This window comes from Pan troglodytes, chromosome 6 (genome assembly GCF_028858775.2).
Source record: "Pan troglodytes isolate AG18354 chromosome 6, NHGRI_mPanTro3-v2.0_pri, whole genome shotgun sequence".
Lineage (NCBI taxonomy): Eukaryota > Metazoa > Chordata > Mammalia > Primates > Hominidae > Pan > Pan troglodytes.
Window position 1 is genome coordinate 13,890,066 of NC_072404.2, and position 21,574 is coordinate 13,911,639.

Consider the following 21,574-nt stretch of genomic DNA (forward strand, 5'->3'; position numbering starts at 1 on the left):
AATGGACAGAATAACAGACCAGTTGGAAGGGGCTGCTTGCTGATATGAAAGGAAAGAACTTTTGCTACTTTGTGTTGTTTTCCTGATTGAAATGCTAAAACATTTCTCAAATACACAGGTTTAATAAATTGGATTCAAATTAGTCACTTCTGTGACTTCTTAATCATCAGCTTTAAATAGATTTGATTTTGGTAGCCATCTTTTGGTTTTGTTTTGGCTAAAATAACTCATTAAAAATCATTGATCAGTGTATAGAACACTGCCCTCCAATTGAACTTTCTTTAGTATTGGAAATGTTCCATATTTGTGTTGTCCTATATGACAGCCGGTAGCCACATGTGGTTATTGAGCTTTCAAAATGTGCTAAGTGTGACTAAGGAACTTTAGTTTTATTAAGTCCTCATTAATTTAAATCTGAATAGGCACATGTGGCTAGTAGCTGTTGTATTGGACAATTCAATCTATAGAATATATTTGTAGATGAGATTTTTTTATACTGTTTATTTTAAATTGATGGAATTAAAACTACTCTTTGGGGGATATTTTTGGAAAGTTAATACTATGATGACCTTAAATTATATGCATTCTATAGTCACATGATTGAGAGAACTCTTTCAGTCGTTTTTCTTTTTTAAAAACTACAGTCATTGTCACTTAATGAGGGGGATATGTTTTGAGAAATGCATCGTTAGGCATTCATCGCTGTGCGAACATCATAGAGTGTACTTACACAAACCTAGATGGTGTAGCCTACTACACACTGAGGCTATGTGGCATAGCCCGTTGCTCTTAGGCTACAAAACTGTACAGCATGTTACCGTAATGCAGACTGTAGGCAACTGTAACGTAGTGATATTTGTATATATAAACATAGAAAAGGCACAGTAAAAATATAATACATAAAGGTAGAAAATGATACACCTGTATAGGGCATGTACCATGGAATGGAGTTTGCAGGACTGGAACCTGCTCCAATTGGGTCAGTGAGTGGTGAGTGAATGTGAAGGCTTAGGGTATTACCGTAAACTACTGTAGACTTTCTAAGCACTGCACACTTAGGTTACACTAAGTTTATAACAAATACTTTTCTTTCTTCAGTAATGTTAACCTTAGCTTACCATAACATTTTTACTTCATAAACTTAATTTTGTTTAGCTTTTTGATCCTTTCATAATAACACTTAGCTTAAAACACAAACATATTGTACAACCATACCAAACTATTCTTATTCTATAAGCTTTTATTTATTTATTTATTTATTTATTTATTTATTTATTTTGCTTTTTAGACTTTTTTTTAAAGCTAAGACAAACATACACATTAGCCTAGGCCCACACAAGATCAGGATCATCAAGACATCACTAGGTAATAGGAATTTTTCAGCTTCATTATAATTTTATGGGACCACTGTTAGGTATGCCATCCATCATTGACCAAAACATTGTTATGCAGCACATAACTATACATATACTACTAACTTGATTTCTTTTGTAGGTAATTCTTTTGTGTAAATAATACACTCTGAAATAATTGAATAGGTTTTCATATTCATTTTTTTTTCTTTTTTTTTTTTTTTAATTTAAGTTTTAGGGTACATGTGCACATTGTGCAGGTTGGTTACATATGTATACATGTGCCATGCTGGTGCGCTGCACCCACTAACTCGTCATCTAGCATTAGGTATATCTCCCAATGCTATCCCTCCCCCCTCCCCCCTCCCCACCACAGTCCCCAGAGTATGATATTCCCCTTCCTGTGTATTCATTTTTAAGAAAAGGATAATAGGAAGAAAGAAGATAATCTGTGAGATAAGAGGACTCAGATTTAGTTCCTTTTGCCATTGGCGTGCTTGCCAGTATTGCAGCAGTTGCAGAATTTTTGTGGCTATTAATTTATCTGTAAGTTGGAGATGCAGTATATGTAAATGTCCTTTGAAAAAGGGCTGTACAAAATGAATGTAATTCCTATTATGAATGTTGATTTTGAATAATTGTGGAAAATGCTAAAAATTTGACTCATTTTCTGTGAATATACTTTGAGTTATAAAGATTATGATCCTTAATCTTTTCATTTTGATAAGAGTAATGCTCAGTTGCTAGACAGGTAAAACCATTAAGTTATATAAATTATCAAAATAAAAGTGACTAAACAATTGAATAATTTTGGAATAAATTCATTATTAAGGATACAATGATTTGGAGGGTTGAATTATTTTCAGAGTACGTCATCTTATCTAGGACGGAACATAGGAAATTCTAATAAGTAATAGTTTTTTATAAGCAACTTATTTAATATATTGATACCTCTTATCCGTGGTCTTGCTGATTGAATAAAGTATTTTACTCTGTCAATTGACTTAACAACTTCTTTTTACTAGTGAACTGCTCAAGCAGTTTATTTTTGTGTTTATTCAGCTAGCATTCAGTTGTTAACGGTTTTTTTGAATATCATTGCTTTTAAGATGTGGTGATTATTTTAAAAGTTTTCCACAAGCATTTTGAACTGTAAAATAGAACTGATGACTTCTTCATAAGAACTTACATATTATGTAGTCACAAGTATGGCCTTAATATAAATGATACCTTTTTCAGCATGTAATGAAAAATAATTTTTAAAGCTGTATATAGTTACTGTGACAATCATTGCCCTTTAAGTAGTGGTTTTGACCCTTTCTGATTTACATTACGCAAGTCTTCTCATGTATTAAAGATGATATTTTAATATTGTTTAATTATTATTTTTTTTTTGAGACAGAGTTTCACTCTCGTCGCCCGGGCTGGAGTGCAATGACGCAATCTTGGCTCACTGCAGCCTCTGCCTCCCGGGTTCAAGTGATTCTCCTGTCTCAGCCTCCTGAGTAGCTGAGATTACAGGCGCTTGCCACCAGGCCCAGCTAATTTTTTAGAGGCGGGGTTTCACCATGTTGGTCAGGCTGGTCTCGGACTCCTGACCTCAGGTGATCCACCCGCCTTGGCCTCCCAAAGTGCTGGGATTACAGGTGTGAGCCACCGTGCCCAGCCTGTTGTTTCATTTTTTAATACAACTATTAAATGGTCTTAACCACTGTATGGCATTATTTCGGATTTAGTGATTTGTGTTACATTTGAGGATAGTATCTATTAATGGCTAAATAACTGAAAATGATATTTTAGATAAAAATGATTCTGTTTTCTGACATATGGTTCAGGTTTTTTAGAAGATGTATTACTTTAGTTTATATTCTGTTTATTTAGCTTATATTTTACTGTTTTTAATCTTTTTCACTTTTATAATAACTTTATGTGTTTTATATAAAGATGCCTGATATTTTTCAAAAAAGATACTAATACTTACTCTTCCCCAAGCACAGAAAAAGTAGTACAATCAGCCCTCTAGCTAAATATTTGAAATGTAGGTCATTCTTAATACTATTGCTTTTGAGATACTTTTGTTCATTTTACCTCTATTGAATTTAGTGGAAATACCATTTCATATTTAGTTTGGCTATTCTCTTTAAAAACACCAATACACATATCTTTACTATTCCCTTTGAATTTTATAATTAAGTTATTTATGTTATTGATGTGAAGATATCAAATTTTTAAGTAAGATGACTCAGAGACATCTTTGAGCATATATAATTCAGAATATGGCAGAATATTTTAAACATTTCACGGGGTCACAAAACTCTTAGCGTTTAAAGGATTTTAGTATAGCTCTCTAACTGGTATGTGCTAAGAATTTTAAATATGTTTCAGTTGCTTGAGATTAGGAAGTAGAGATAAAATTTCTTATTTTATTTATATATATATTTTTTAAAGACACCTAGCTGTTGGGCAGAAGAGGGTGCAGAAAAGAGGTCACATCAGCGTTCTGCGTCATGGGGGAGTGCTGATCAACTAAAAGAGGTAAGTTATTTCTGTTTTCCGTCTGTAACCTGTTTTGGTCCTAGTAGATTACCTTAGTATTTCCTGAATGTAATGACACTTTTAAAATTTATCCTAACCTTACCTCTTTCAGTAAGGTTAGGACAAATTCTAGGGTAAGGTTAGAATAAATTCTAGGCAGGTTTTTGTAAGGTTAGGACAAATTCTAGTTTGGTAGGCTGCATCCTACATTTTGGTGAACAAGTCTAAATTTACCCTATTTGTGTATTTTGCATCTTTTATAAATATTTGTTATGCACTCAGTCAGCTTTAACCTTTCCAGAGTGAAGTCTAATTTTATGTAATACTCTCTATCTTGTTCATTTTAGTTATCTTTTGTTCTCTCTTCAGCTTGCTTGTTTTTAAGTTGTAGCAACCAGAGCTATAGGTTATAGCTTTGTACAATGGTAGGATAGTGTTTTCTGTTTCTAATAGCTTTTTTATTTGAGATGGAGTCTCGCTCTGTTGCCCAGGCTGGAATGCAGTGGCGCGATCTTGGCTTACTGCAAGCTCCACCTCCCAGGTTCACGCCATTCTCCTGCCTCAGCCTCCCGAGTAGCTGGGAGTACAGGCACCCACCACCACACCTGGCTAATTTTTTGTATTTTTAGTAGATACACGGTTTCACTGTGTTAGCCAGGATGGTCTCAATCTCCTGACCTCGTGATCCGCCCGCCTCGGCCTCCCAAAGTGCTGGAATTACAGGCGTGATCTAATAGCTTTTTAATGATATCCAGCATATTGTTGCCCTTTGGAACCCAACAGTAATCCATGCTTCTTAGAAACTTAGTTTCTATGACCCGTTTCCTTATTTATTATGCATAACCTGAGGTGTCATATCTTTATGTATATTTTGGATTATTTTTCCTGATACTTTTATCCATCTAAATTCTTTTCTATTTCTTTTTATAAATTACAGAAACTTTAGAATTGAAAGGTCATCCAGCCAATCTCCTAAATAAATACTCCTTAAAAAGATGGTCATCTAATCTCTGTTATTCTTTTTTTTTTTTTTTTTTTTTTGAGGTGGAATCTCACTCTGTCACCCAGGCTGGAGGACAGTGGCACAGTCTTGGCTCACTGCAGCTTCCACCTCCCAGGTTCAAGCGATTCTCCTGCCTCAGCCACGCGAGTAGCTGGGATTACAGATATGTGCCACCATGCCCAGCTAATTTTTGTATTTTTAGTAGAGATGGGGTTTTGCCATATTGGCCAGGCTAGTCTCAAACTCCTGACCTTAAGCGATCTGCCCACCTTGGCCTCCCAAAGTGCTGGGATTACAGGCATGAACCACCACACCAGGCCATGATCATTCTTAGTGATGGAAACTCACTACTTTACAAAAAGAGCCAGTTTAATTGGTTTAATTGTTTCAAGTTTTTAAATATGTTCTCTTATGTATTGAACTTAGAATCAGATAACTTAGTTTTGACTTTGCCCTCTGGATCAATATTGAGTAAGTCTAAGTCTTTTAAAGGCTAGCAGTAAGTCATTTTTTTCCTCCAGAGTAAACATCTACATTTCTCTCAAATTTTTTTTCATATACCAGTTTCCAGGCCTCTTTGTATAATTTTTATGTACTATAGGTTATCAGTGTCCCTCATATACTGTGGTGTCTGGACTGCATAGATATAGTTTATTAGCATGATTTTACTTATGGTTGTATTACATTTTAGCAGCTTCTTTATAGTATGGATGTAGAGACCTACTCAGCTCCTTCTGCCTACCATACATGTATGCAAAAAAAATCAGTTTTCTCCAGCAACAACAAAAAATAAATGAAGCTAAGTCTAATATCTCTGGCTTACTATAACTACATGTCTATGTATAGCATATGAATAACAAAAAAGTGAACTTGTATTTTTATCTCAGAGTTGAATACAGTCTTAGAGTTATCAACGAGATTTAGGTTGAAAGGAAGTAACACCAGATATTAATTTGAATCCGTAGGAAGAATTGAAGAGTGCTGGGAATAGTAAATATGTGGATAAATATGAAAGAGTTTTTAATACTGTTTTGTTGGATTTATAATTTAACTATAACTGGATTTCAGTAATATATGACATACACTCTTAAAAAGGAATGACTGATTCAGTGAGAACATTTGATTGTTTTCCACAGAAGGCAACCATTAAAGCTGGACAAAACTGTCAAAACAACTGTTTGAGTACTTTACCAAACAAACTGAGAAGCTTTATTCATGAAAACTAATGAACATAGGGTAAGAATAGCACAAATTCGTGATCTGGTGCTACTCCTTTTCTCCTTTTCCTTGTCCCTAGCTCTGTCGCATAGCATTTCAATCAGGATGAAAACCAGCAGCTTTGCTTCCACTTTTGCAGAGAAATCACTTGCTATGGAGAATTGTAGGTTAAAATAGTGATCTTTGTGGCAAGTAAACAGAGAGGGCCAACAGCTTTATTAGTCTAAGACTGTAGTCCAATTTGGGGCCAGCAGTAGGCTCATGAACTAGTTGAGTTTAATAGAAAGTTTTGAGAGGTAAGACAGTAGTGGGAGCTTGATAAATTCCCCACATATCCCAGGTTGACTGGAGGCTGTGGACATGCACATCAGAGAACAGAGTGGGCTCAGGCCACCGATGTGTTCTTGGCCAGGAGAGCCTAGGAATAGGTGCAGAGGAAATTCAAGTGGGCTACTGGAAATAAAACCAGGGAGGCAGAGCTTGCAGTGAGCCAAGATCGCGCCACTGCACTGCAGCCTGGGTGACAGAGCGAGACTCCATCCCAAAAAAAATAAAAAATAATAAAAGAATTTTCACAAAGAGTTAGTCATTCTAAAAAAGAAGGAAACAAAATTCTAGAGTTAAAAAGGGCAATAACTAAATATAAAAATGTTAGATGGGTTTGACAACAGATTTGCGATGGCAGAAGAATCAGTGAATTAGAAGATAAGTCAATAGAATTTATATACTCTGAAGAATGGAGAGGAAAAAAAAATTAAAGTTGAAAAAGCCTCATAGGAGAAAAGAGACAGAGCAGAGAAAAAGAATCAAAGAAATACTAACAGAGAACTTTCCAGATTTGATGGAAAACAATCTACAGATTCATGAAGCTTAACTAACCACAACTAGGAAAACACAAAGAGAGCCATAAAAAGAAGAAAATGGGTCATCACATGTAGGGGACCACTAATAGCTTTAACAGCTGACTTTAAAATCAGAAGCGATGGGGACCATAAGGCCTGATGCATTCAAAGTGCTGAAAGAAAAAAAACAAAAAAACTGTCAACCAGGTATTCTATATCCAGCAAAACTAGTCTTCCAAAGTGAAGGTGAAAAAATGGCATTCCCAGATAAAACTTGAGAGAATTTCTCCCTGTCAGACTGTCTTATAAGAAATACTAAAGCAAATCTTCAGGCTGAAAGGAAGTAACACTGTATATTAGTTTGTATCCATAGGAAGAATTGAAGAATGCTGGGAATAGTAAATATGTGGTAAATATAAAGGAGTTTTCAACATTGTTTTGTTGGATTTATAGCAGGTACATGAAATATATATATGATAATAGCACAAAGGAGTTAGGAAAAGGACATAAATTATAGTTTCTATTTGACTGATATTAAGTATTATTGTGATACAGATTGTGATAAATTAAGACACATTATAATCCCTAGAGCAGTTGCTAAGTTACTAAGAAGATAACTCCAAAAATGTAAAAGAAAAAAAACAAACACCAGAGGAATTAAAATGGCATACTAAAAAATATCACAAAGCAGGAAAGGAAGAATAGGTAAACAAAAAAAGTTGTGACACAAAAATAGAAGCCTACAGCATTCATCCCTCTCACCCCCAATGGAGTACTAAATTTTAACAACTATCTGCACAGGGAAAAACACCATTCACAAGAACCCAAAATCAAGTGAGCAACCACAGTACCGAGTTTTAAGTTCATAGCACCAAAAGAGGCATTGAGTAGGCCAGGAGAGAGAGACTTGAATTGCTGATGTTACCCCTCCATTCCCTGGCAGCAATTGTGTGGAGCACAGAATCTGTGCACTTTGAGGAAGAAGAGCACAGCGACTGGGGAACTTTACACTGAACTCAGTACTGCCATATCACAGTGAAGAATAAAGCCATGCTGGCCTCAGCCAGTGCCTGTGCATGGAGGGAGCGTTTGGACCAACCTTAGCCAGAGGAGAATCAACCATTCCAGCAGTCAGAACTTTTTATTGGCAAGCTTTAAAGAGAGAGACAGACAAGACAGACAGACACCCCCTGTTTGCTGAGGAGAAAGTAAGGGAAAAGAATAACAGTCTTTGTCTGGTAATCAAGAGAATTCTCCCAGATCTTTTTCAAGACCTCCAAGATGGTAGGTATAACTCTACAAATCTGAAAAAAGCACAGTGTTATTGGGCTTGGGGCCCAAGTCTCTTTGAATACCTGGAAAGCCTTCCCAAGAAGGACAGGCACAAACAAGCCCGGACTGTGAAGACTACAATAAATACCTAACTCTTCAATGCCCAGACACTGAGGAACATCTACGATAATTAGCACCATCCAGGAAAACATGACCTCACCAAATGAACCAGGCACCAGGGACTAATCCTAGAGAAACAGAGATATATAACCTTTCAGACAAAGAATTCAAAGTAGCTATGTTGAGGAAACTCACGCCTGTAATCCCAGCACCTTGGGAAGCCAAGGCGGGCAGATCCCTTGAGGTCAGGAGTTTGAGACCAGCCTGGCCAACATGGTGAAACTCTGTCTCTACTAAAAATACAAAAATTAGCTGGTTGTCATGGCACACACCTGTAGTCCCAGCTACTGGGGAGGTTGAGGCACAAGAATCGCTTGAGCCTGGGAGGTGGAGGTTGCAGTGAGCCAAGATCGCACCACTGTACTCCTGCCTGGGTAACAGAGTGAAACCCTATCTCAAAAATAAAAGGAAGAAGGCATACCACCACAAAAAAATCACCAAAAGGAAGACAAGAAGGGTAGAAAGAAGGAAGGAAGAGAAAACCAGAAAACAAATAATAAAATGGCAGGAGTAAGTTCCTACTTATCCATAATAAAATGGAATGTAAATGGACTAAACTCTCCAAACAAAAGACAACGAGTGGCTGAATGGATGAAAAAAAAAAAAGAGAGACCCAATGATCTATTGCCTACAAGAAACACACTTCACCTATAAAGATAAACATAGACTTAAACTAAAAGGACGGAAAGATATTCCATGCCAGTGGAAACCAAAAAAGAGCAGGAGTTGCTATGCTTATGTCAGGCAAAATAGATTTGGAGGCAAAAACTGTAAGAAAAGACAGGGTCATTGTATAATGATAAAGGGGTCAATTCAACAAGAGGATGTAATGATCATAAGTATATATGTACTGGAGCACCCAGGTGTATAAAGCAAATATTATTAGAGCTAAAGAGGAAGATAGACCCCAATACAATAATAGCTGGAGACTTCAACACCCTACTTTCAGTATTAGACAGATCTCCTAGACAGAAAATCAGCAAGGAAACATTGGGCTTAATCTGCACTGTAGAACAAATGGACCTAATAGATATTTACAGAACATTTCATCCAACAGCCTCAGAATACAAATTTTCCTCCTCAGCACATGGATCATTCTCAAAGACAGACCACATATTAGGTCACAAAACATGTCTTAAAACATTCAGAAAAATTGAAATAATATCAGGAATCCTCTCTGACCACAGTGGAATAAAACTACAAATCAATAACAAGGGGAATTTTGGAAACCATACAAGCACATGGAAGTTAAACAATATGCTCCTAAATGACCAATGAGTCAATGAAGAAATGAAGAAGGAAATTGAAAAACTTCTTGAAACAAATGATAATGGAAGCACAACATACCAAAATCTATGGGATACAGCAAAAGCAGCACTAAGAGGGAAATTTATAGCTGTAAGTGCCTACATCAAAAAAGAAGAAAAACTTCAAATAAATAACCTAACAATGCATCTTAAAAAGCAGCAAAAGCAAGAGCAAACCAAACTGAAAATTAGTATAAGAAAAGAAATAATAAAGATCAGAGCTGAAATAAAATGGATTTGAAATGAAGACAACACTACAAAAGATGACTGAAATCAAAAGTTAGTTTTTTGAAAAGATAAAATTGACAAACCTGTAGCCAAGGTAACCAAGAAAAAAAAGAATACCCAAATAAATCAGAGGTGAAAAAGAAGACTTTACAGCCGATACCACAGAAATTCAAAAGATCATTAGTGGCTACTTTGAACAACTATATGCCAATAAATTGGAATATCTATAAGAAATGAATAAATTCTCAGATACATATAACCTACCAAGACAGAATCATGAAGAAATCCAAAGCCCAAATGGGCCAATAACAAGTAGAGATTGAACCCATACTAAAAAGTCTTCCAGTAAAGAAAAGCCTGGGACCCAATGGCTTCACCGCTGAATTCTACCAAACATTTGAAGAACACCTAGTACCAATCCTACTAAAGCTTTTCCAAAAAATGGAGGGAGATGAAATACTTTCAAACTCATTCTACAAGACTAGTATTACCCTGCTACCAAAACCAGACAAAGACACATCAGAAAAGTAAAAACAACAGTGCAGTTTATCTGATGAATATGGATGCAAAAATCCTCAACAAAATAACTAGCAAACCAAATTCAGCAATACTTTAAAAAGATCATTCATCCTGTCCAAGTTGGATTTATCCCAGGGATGCAAAGATGGTTCAACAAACTCAAATCAATGTGATGCATCATATCAACAAAATGAAGAAAAGCCATATGATCATTTCAATTGATGCTGAAAAAACATTTGATAAAGTTCAGCATCTCTTCATGTCAAAAACCCTCAAAAAAACTGGCTGTAGAAGGAACATACCTCAACATAATAAAAGCTATATATCCCACAGCTATTATTGTGCTGAATAGGGAAAAAGAAAAGAAGGATGTTCACTTTCACCAGTGTTATTCAACATAGTACTAGAAGTCTTAGCTGGAGTAATCATAAAAGAGAAAGAAATAAAGGATATTTGAATTGGAAAGGAAGAAGTCAAATTATCCTTGTTTGTAGATGATATAATCTTATATCTGGAAAAACCCAGACTCCATCAAAAAGCTATTAAAACTGATAAACAAATTCAGTTAAGTTGCAGAATACAAAGTCAACATACAAAAATCAGTAGTGTTTCTATATTCTAAAAGTGAACAATAGAAAAAGAAAAAGCAATCCCATTTACAATAGACACAAATAAAGTTAAATACCTTGGAATTATTCAAAGAAGTGAAAGATCTCTACAATGAAAAGTATGAAACACTGATGAAAGAAATTGAAGAGGACACCAAAAAATGGAAGGATACTTCATGTTCATTAATTTGAAGAATCAATATTGTTAAAATGTCTATTCTACCCAAAGCAATCTTAGATTCAATGCAATTCCTATCAAAATACCAATGAAATTCTTCACAGAAATGAAAAAACTAAAATTTGTATGGAATGACAAAAGACCCAGAATAGCCAAAGCTGTCCTAAGCGAAAAGAACAAAACCGGAGGAATGACATGACCTGACTTTAAATTCTACTGAAGAGCTATAGTAACCAAAACAGCATGGCACTGGCATAAAAACAGACCCGTAGACCAATGGAACAGAACAGAGAATCCAGAAACAAATTCACACACCTAAAATGAGCTCATTTTTGACAAAGGTGCTAAGAACACACATTGGGAAAAAGACTTCAATCCATGGTGCTGGGGAAACTGGATATGCCTATGCAGAGAAAGAAACCTGACTCCTTTTTCTCACCTTATACAAAAATAAAATCAAGATGGATTAAAGACTTAAATCTGAGACCTCAAACTATGAAACTACTACAAGAAACCATTGGGGAAATTCTCCAGGACATTGGTCAGGGCAAACATTTCTTGACTAATACCACACAAGCACAGGCCACCAAAGCAAAAATGGAAAAATGGGATGACATCAAGTTAGAAAGCTTCTGCACAGCAAACAATCAACAATGTGAAGAGACATCCCACAGAATGGGAGAAAATATTTGCAAACTACCCACCTAACAAGGGATTAACAAACAGAATATATAAGGAGCTCAAAGAACTCCATATTAATAAACCTAATAGTATGATTTTTAAAATGGGCAAAAGATTTGATTAGACATTTCTCAAAAGAAGACAGACATGGCAAACAGGCATACGAAAAGGTGCTCAGCATCATTGATTATTAGAGAAATGCAGATCAAAACTGCAATGAGGTATCATCTCACCCCAGTTAAGATGACTTTTATCCAAAAGTCAGGCAATAACAGATGCTATTGAGAATGTGGAGAAATGGGAACCCTCTGTACACTGTTGATGGGGATGTAAATTAGTACAACCACTATGGAGAACAGTTTGGAGGTTTCTTTAAAATCTTAAAAATAGAGCTACCATATGATCCAGCAATCCTACTGCTGGGTATATACCCAAAGGAAAGAAAATCAGGATATTGAAGAGATATCTGCACTCCTATGTTTGTTGCAGCAGTGTTCACAATAGCCAAGATTTGGAAGCAGCCTAAGGGTCCATCAACAGATGAATGGATAAAGAAAATGTGGTACTTATAGACAAAGCAGTACTATTCAGCCACGAAAAGAATGAGATCCTATCATAATGACGTCCAGTTCCATCCAACAACATGGATGTCATTAGGTTAAGTGAAATAAGCCAGGCACAGAAAGACAAACATTGCATGTTCTCAGTCATTTGTGGGATATAAAAATCAAAACAATAGAACTCGTGGAACTAGAGGATAGAAGGATGGTTACTTACAGGCTGGAAAGTGTTGGGTGGGGAGCCATGGGGAGGTGGGAATGGTTAATGGGGAAAAAACTTGGAAAGAATGAGTAAGACCTAGTATTTGATAGTACAACAGTGGGACTATAGTCAGTAATAATTCATTATTCATTTAAAAGTACCTAAAAGGGTATAATTGGGTTGTTAGTAACATAAAGAATAAATGCTCTAGGGGATAGATACCCAGTTTACTCTCATGTGATTATTATGCATTGCATGCCTGTGCCAAAATATCTCATGTGTCCCATAAATACATATACCTACTATGTACCCACAATAATTAAAAAAATTTTTAAATAAATATTTTTAAAAAAACAGACTGAAAGCAAAAAGATGGGAAAAGATAAAACAGTAACAATAAGAGAGCTGGAATAGATATGTTAACATCAGGCAATGTAGACTTTAATACAATAAAGAAAACTGAAGAGAAATAGGAAAGTTTCATAATAATAAAAAGGTTAGTGCAAAAGGAACTTAAAACAATCATAAGGATATATGCATCTAACATCTGCATTTCAAAAATACATTAAGCAAAAAATGTAAAATGAGAAATTATAATTATATGACAGTAATTAGAGATTTCAGCATCCCATTATTGAGAAACCAATTAAAGAATCAGCAAGGTGATAGAAGACTTTAACAATATTATCAATCAACTTGACCTAACTGACATGCATAGATGGAAAACACCCAGTCACTGCAGAATAGCAGAAAGAAATCTTAGAAAATCCCAAATATTTGACAATTAAGGAACACTTTTCTAATAACCCAAGGATATTTTTTAATATTTTCAATTGAGCGAAAATGAAAACTCAACTTAGAATTTATGTATGCAGCTAAAGCAGTGCTTCAAGGAAAATTTATACTTTTAAATCCACATATTAGAAAAAGAAAAACTTCTCATTAATTACATAAGTTTCCATCTTAAGAAACTGGAAAAAGAAAAGCAAATCAGAGCAAAAACAAGCAAAGGAATGAGAAAATAAAGAATAAGCAAAACCAATGAAACAGAAAAGTACTAGAGAAAAACCAGTGTAACTAAAAGTTTGCAGAGATCACTAAAGTTGACAAACATTTAGCTACGCTGACTAGAAAAAAAGCAGACCCAAATTACCAACTTCAGAAGTGAAAGAGGTGACATTACTACCAACTGTACAAACTTAAAAAATATTATGAAATAATATTATGAACAACTTTATGCCATCAACGTAGAAAACTGAGATGAAATGGACAAATTCCTAAAAGACACAAATTAGTAGAAAGGTATAAAGTGCCAAAGCTGACTTAGGAACAAATAGAAAATGTGAAGAAACTTATAAAAAGTAAAGAAGCTGAATAAATAATTTAAATTCTTCCCACAGAGACTATCCCAGGGTCACATTTGATGAATTCGATCAAATATTTAAGGAAAAAGTAATGTTAATTATTTACAAACTCTTCTTCTAAAAAATAGAAAAGGAGGGAACACTCTCCAATTTATTTTTTCAGGTCATAAGTACTGTCCTTTCAAAGTCAGGCAAAGACATCTCAAGAAAATAAAACAAGATGAATATCCATCTTGAATATAAATATAAAATTATTAATAAAATATGAGCAAACCAAATCCAGCAATAAATAAGAGGGATTATATACTCTGAGTAAGTGGGATTTGTCCAAGGAATGCAATGATGGTTTAACATCAGAAAATTAGTTAATGGCATGAATTATATTAATAGAATAAAGGACATAAATTACATAATCACCTAAGTAGAGTCAGATGAAACATTTGACAATATTCAACAGTCATTCATGATTAAAAAAAAAAATCTCTCAACAAACTGGGAACAGAAGAAAACTTTCTTCATCTGATAAACTGCATTTATGAAAAACCTACAGATTACTCATATTAAATGATAAAACAGAATGCTTTTCTCCTAAGGAACAAGGCAAGGATGTCCACTGTCATCTTGTCACCACTTTTATTCATTACTGTACAGGAGACTCTAGCCAGTGCAGTCAGGCAAGAAAACAAAAAGACATTCGGATTGTAAAGGAAGCAGTGCAACTTCCTTTATTCACAGAAGACATAATCCTATATGTAAAAACTCCTATGGAATGTACAAATATATTATTATAACTAATAAGTTTACCAAGGTTACATGATATGAGATCAACATACAGAGATCAATTATATTTCTGGGTAGTAGCTATGAATAATTAAAAAATAAGAAAACAATTTATTCACAGTTGCATCAAAAAAGATTAAAGTGTTTAGAAATAATTTAACAGACCACTCCAGAATTTATACACTGAAAACATTACTGGATGAAATTAATAAGGATTTAAATAATGGAAATTAAATAAATGGAAAGACTTAACTTGTTCATGGATTGGAAGAATCAATATTAAGATGGTAATTCTCAAATTGATATATAGATTCAATGCAATTTCTATGAAAATACCAGGGCTTTTGTTTTTTGGTTTGGTTTTTACTAGGAATTGACAAGCTAATCCTAAAGTGTGTATGGAAATACAAAGGATCTAGAAAAGCCCGAATAATCTTGAAAACGAAAAATTTGGTAGAAGTATGTTACACTATTTCAATGTTTCCTGTGAACCTACATTAATATAGTTAGTATAGTATTGGCACACATAAAGATTTATAGGTAAATGGAACAAAATTTGTGAATCTAGAAATAAACCCTTATATTTGTGGTCAGTTTATTTTAGCCAAAGAAGCCAACACAATTTAATTGAAAAAGACAGTCTTTTCAACAATTGGTGCTATAATAATTGAATATTTGTATGTACAAAATACCCTTAAGTCCTAGCTCTCACCATAGAGAAAAATCAGCTTTCAGTGAATCATAATCCTAAATGTAACCTCTAAAATTCTAAAACTTCTAGAATATATTAATTAGACATTCTTAGATACAATCTCAAGAGTAAAAGCCCTAAAAGAAAAAAAGATAATTGGATCTTCAATAAAATTAACACTTATACTTCAAAATACACCACTAAGAGAATAAAAAGACAAGCCACAGACTTGAAGAAATATTAGCAAATCATGTATTTGATAAAGGGCTTCTATGTAGAATATATAAAGAATTCTTACAAATCAATAAGAAGATAATCTACTTTAAAAATTGGTAAGACACTTGAATAGAAGTATTTCATCAGAGAAGAGGATGGCTGACAAGAGACATCAGACACCACTTCTCAGAAAGAAGAACCATAGTTACAGGTGAATAATCATAACTTGAATAGAATATCAAGGGGAGAGTGCTGGAGTCCAGTGGAGAACTCACAGGAAGAAGCTAGGGCACAGAAAAAGAAGGAAAAAGAGGCTGGCAGAGATTAGCTAGGAAGCCCAAGGGACTTGCTATTTTGTTGAAAGGATAGGTGGAAGTGTTTTGGGCTCCCCTTCCCCTCGCAGCAAACTGCTGGTATTCAAGAGTTCCTCTGCCCTTATGAACCCAAACACTGGTGTGGGTGGTGATTTGGGGACTTACTGAGGGCATTACACCAGACTACCAGCTCATGCTGGGTTGCTTACCCTCCCTGCGGACCCGAGCTGTGATGGCAGGCCCAATATATTTGGGACATGCCTGTTGAAGGACTGAGTCCTGTCCAAGGAACCTCAGGTCCTGCCCTTGTGTCTCGACATCACTGGATCCCATACAGACATTCCCTGGCACTCACTCAGATTGTAGCAGCCACGTAGTGCTGGCTGGACCCAGGGGAGCTGCAGGATTCTCAGTGGTCTCTCCCTCAGGGAGTGCTGCTCCTAAGGGAAGGGAAAGTGCAGTGCACAAAAGTGTGTGCTGTCCTTTGCCCGAGAACTCCCCACTTGGCTGAGAGTGACTGCTACTTCCAGTGCAGATGTGGGCACTGTGCTTGGCTCTTCAAGGGAGGAACAGGGTTCCATCCCAGCAGCCAGGTGGCCTCAGTGCTTAAGCACAGATGTGGAGAAGGGATATCTCTCCTCTGCAGCTTGTCCACTGCTGCGAACACAGCCATGGCTGCTCCTATGGGAGGTTGGACAGGCGTATCACAAGACAGCCATTCTAGGGCAATTAGGTATGGCTGTGTCCGCACTGATAATCTAAAAAATAAGAATTTATTCAAGCCGGGCCCAGGCTTGTGTGAAAGGTGGGGCACCTCCCCCTTATATGTGGAGTTGTTATGTTCCTGCAGCAGAAATCAGGAGAACCACAAAGATGTATGTTTTAGGCTGAAGACAGGTTCTACACCAAAGATAGTTTGGCAGTAAGCTGTGGGACAGGCAGATTTCACAGCTCTTGGCTGCATTGCAGTGTGGATATAGACAGTGTTGTCTGTCCCGTCAGAGTGTCCCAAGTGCCTAACAGGGGTGTGACAGGGAAGCATATCATGTTCCTGCCTGCCTAGGTATGGAGCTGAGGCAGTTCCCTCCCCCACATAGAGAGCTTGTCACATTCTACCAGGAGCTCCTCTCACCACCCGCTTCAGGGCTAGTGATTGTGTCCACCATTGGAGTATTGAAGAGCAGGCTTGGTGGTTTAGCTCTACCCAGCTTTGTCCCCATCAAGGGGCTGAGCAGAGATCTCAGGCTACTGTGCATTACACAGTCTGGCCAATTTGAAGCAACAGAGAGATCCTTCCAGTAAACAAAGATCAAGCATATACCCATCTGCTTCTGCTGTAGCTGGCCTTTACACATAAGCACCACCTATTGGTCTGTAGGTTAAATTGCACAACCCAATACAAAATCTGCTAACACAAGTGCACAGTTCTGGGGAATGAGATAAACTTCCTGAGACCTCCACCATCCTGGCCCAAGAGGCAGTGAGTTTGTTCACATGCCCAGTACATCACTTCTACAACTAGTATTTGAGAAGCCATCTTACACAAAGCATGTCTGTAACCAAGTAACTCATAGAAACTTTGCTTTCAGTGGAAAGCACCCAGAATAAAAGCCAAAAGGCCATACACAACATATATTATAGTCTCATCCTTAAGATGGAAAAAAAATCATGTCCAAACAAAAGTAAATTCAAAAATAAGAAGAGAGAGTTTATCCAGATGAGAAGGAACTAGAGAAACAATTCTGGAAGTATGAAAAAACAGAGTATTACAACACCTCCAAAGGATCATACTAACTCTCCAGCAATAGATCCTAATGAAAATGAAATCTTTTAAATACCAGATAAAGAATTCAGAATATTGATACTAAAGTTCAATGATACCCAAGAGAAAGTTCAAAAACAATACAAAGAAATCAGAAAAACAATTTAAGATATAAATGAAAAGTTTATTAGGAGATACTTTTTTAAATCCAGCAGAACTTTTAGAAAAAATGAAAAATTCATTGAATGAATTACAAAATAGAGTTGAAAGTTTTAACAAGTAGACTAAACCAATGAGAAGAAAGAATGTCAGAGCATGAAGACAGGTCCTGCAAGTTAATCCAGCTAGAAAAAGAAAACAGAATTTTGAAAAATAAAGCCTTTGAGAAGTATGAGATTATGTAAAACCTCCAAACCTAGTCATAGGGAGAAGGTTTCTTCCTGAGGGAGAAGAAAAAGAAAAAAGTTTGGAAAACCTATGTGAGGAGATAATTGAGGAATAATTCTCTCATCTTACTAGAGATTTAGATGTTGAAATAGAAGAGGCTCAAGGAAATCCAAAATATATATTGCAAGATGACTTGACCAAAATAGTCTTCAGACTATCTAAAGTCAATGTGAAGAAAAGAAATCCTAAAATCAGCAAGAGAAAAGCATCTAATCTCCTGTAAAGGAAACCCCAACAGACTTACAGCAGAATGCTCAGCAGAAACTCTATAAGCCAGAAGAGGTTGGGTGCCTAATTTCAGACTTCTTAAAAGAAAAAGAAAACTGTCAGCCACGAATTTTGTATGCTGGTAAACTCAGCTTGGTAAGTGAAGGGGAAATAGTATTTCCCAGACACGTGAATGCTAAAGGAATTCATCACCACTAGACTGGTCCTACAAGAAATGCTCAAGGGATTTCTAAACATGGAAATGAAAGGTTGACACTCACCATCATAAAAACACATGAAAGGATAAAACTCACAGATCTTATAAAACAGTTCCACAACTGAGACTGCAAAGCAACTAGGTAAGTTAACATTATGATAGGAACAAAACCTCACATACCAATATTAATTCTGAACATAAATGGGTTAAATGCTCCACTTAAAAGATACAGCTTGGCAGAATTGATTAAAAAGCAGGATCTAACCATATCTTGCTTACAAGAAATCCACCTAACTGCTAAAGACACGTAAAGACTCAAGGTAAAGGGGTGGAAAAAGACATTCCTTGCAAATGGAAAGAAAACGTGAGCAGGAGTAGTCATACTTACATCAGATAAAACAGATTTTAAATCAACAGGGAAAAAAAGATAAGGTCATTATATAATGATAAAGGGATCAATTCAACAAGAAGATATAGCAATTCTAAATATATATGCACCCAATACTAGGCCACCCAGATTCATAAAGCAGATACTGCTATACTTAAGAAAACAGATAGTAATACAATAATAGTGGATAGGGGACTTCAGCCCCCCACTGACAGCACTAAATGGGTCATCAAGACAGAAAGTCAACAAAGAAACACTGGACTTAAATTGGACTCTAGATCAAATGGACCTGGCAGAAATTTACAGAATATTCACAGCAGCCATAGAATATACATTCTTCTCATTAGTGCATGGAACAGAACACCAATGAAGTCACTGATGACAAAAACAAATGGAAAAACATTCTAAGCTCTTGGATTGTAAGAGCTTAAATTAATATGGTTAAAATTGCCACCTACATATTCAGTATAATTCCTATCAAAATACCAAGGTCATTTTTCATGGAATTAGAAAAAATAATCTGAAAATTCATATTGAAAAAAGCCCAAATGTTGAAAGCAGTCTTCAACAAAAAAAGAAGAAAAGTTTATTGCATCACATTACCTGCCTTCAAATTATACTACAAGGCTATTGTACCCAAAACAGAATGCTACTGGTAGGATAGCAAAAACATAAATCAATGGAACAAAATAGAGAACCCAGAAATAAAGTCAACTGATTTTTGACAAAGTTGACAAAACATATGCTGGGGAAAGTACACTCTTTTGAATAAATGGTCCTGGGAAAATTGTGTAGCCGTATGTAGAAGAATGAAACTGAACCTATATCTCTTATCATATACAAAAATTAACTCAAGATGGATTAGAGACTTAAATGTAAGACCTGAACCTATAAACATTTTGGAGGAAACCTAGGACAAACCTAGAAAACCTAGGACAAACTTGAACATTGGCCTAAGCAAAAAATTTATGAGTAAGATCTCAAAAGCAAATGCAACAAAAATAGGCACATGGGAGTTAATTAAACTAAAAAGCCTCTATGTAGCAAAATAAGTAACAGAGAAAATAGACTACCTACAGAATGCAAGAAAATATTTGCAAACTATATATCTGACAAAGGACTAATGCACAGAATCTACAAGGAAGTCAAACAATGCAACAAGAAAAAAAATACGTAACCCTGTTAAAAAGTGGACAAAGGACATGAACAGACATTTTTCAAAAGAAAACATGCATACAGCCAACAAGGAGATGAAAAATGCTCAGTATCACTAATTATCAGAGAAATGCAAAATAAAATCAAAATGAGATAGCACCTTATACCAGTCAGAGTGACTATTAAAAAGTCAAAAAAAAATAGTTGTTGGTGAGGAAAAGGGAATGCTTATACACCATTAGTGAGAATGTAAATTACTACAACCTCTATGCAAAAATATGGAGATTTCTCACAGAACTAAAAATAGAACTGCCATTTGATCCAGTAGTCCTACTACTGGGTATCTACCCAAAAGAAAGGAAATTATATCGGAGACACCTCCACTCACATGTTTATTACAACACTATTCACGGTAGCAAAGATAAGGAATTAAGTTCACGGTAGCAAAGATAAGGAATTAAGTGTCAGTGGCTGATCAGATAAAGAAAATGTGGTGTGTCTGTGTGTGTGTGTATATGTATATACACACGCCACGGAATACTATTAATTCTTAAAGAAGAATGAAATCATGTCTTTTGTAGCAACATGGATAGAACTGGAGGGCATTATCTTAAATGAAATAACTCAGAAGCAGTCAAATATTACATATTCTTACTCATAAGTGGGAGCTTAAAAATATGTATACATGGACATAGAGAGTAGAATAATAGACATTGGAGACTTGGAAGGGTTGGAGTGGGGTGAGGGATGAAAAATTACCTAATGGTTACAATATTTAGGTGATGGTTCCACTAAAAGCCCAGACTTCAGCCGGGCGCAGTGGCCCACGCCTGTAATTCCAGCACTTTGGGAGGCCACGCGGGGTGGATCACTTGAGGTCAGAGGTTTGAGACCAGCCTGGCCAACATGGTGAAACCCCGTCTCTACTAAAAATACAAAAATTAGCTTGGCATGGTAGCGGGCTCCTGTAATCCCAGTTACTTGGGCGGTTGAGGCAGGAGAACCACTTGCACCCAGGAGGCAGAGGTTGCAGTGAGCCGAGATCATGCCACTGCACTCCAGCCCGGGTGACAGAGCAAGACTCTGTCTCAAAAAAAAAAAAAAAAAGCCCAGGCTTCCCTACACAATATATCCATGTAACAAAACTGCACTTTACCCCCTAAATCTATATAAAAATAAATAATAAAAAGGTATTTCATCAAAGAGAATGTATGAATGGCAGATGACCACATGAAAAGGTGTTCAACATCATTAGTCATTAGGGAAATGAAAATTAAAACCACAATGAGGGAGGTGTGATGGCCCACAACTATAATCCCAGCACTTAGGGAGGCTGAGATGGAAGGAT

The 21,574-nt window shown here is 35.9% G+C and overlaps 1 protein-coding gene across 6 annotated transcripts in view; it reads left to right on the forward strand.

The window, feature by feature from the left end:
* Positions 1-21,574, forward strand: part of GLCCI1 (glucocorticoid induced 1) — a 120,450-nt gene that overhangs the window by 50,007 nt on the left and 48,869 nt on the right. For 5 of the 6 annotated variants that reach the window (XM_518970.9, XM_009452644.5, XM_009452643.5 and 2 more), the window contains exon 3: positions 3,801-3,887. The exons of the other annotated variant lie outside the window; for it this stretch is intronic. In XM_518970.9, the coding sequence (XP_518970.5) occupies positions 3,801-3,887 (87 nt within the window). The remainder of the gene's footprint in view (positions 1-3,800; positions 3,888-21,574) is intronic. 6 annotated transcript variants of the gene reach the window in all.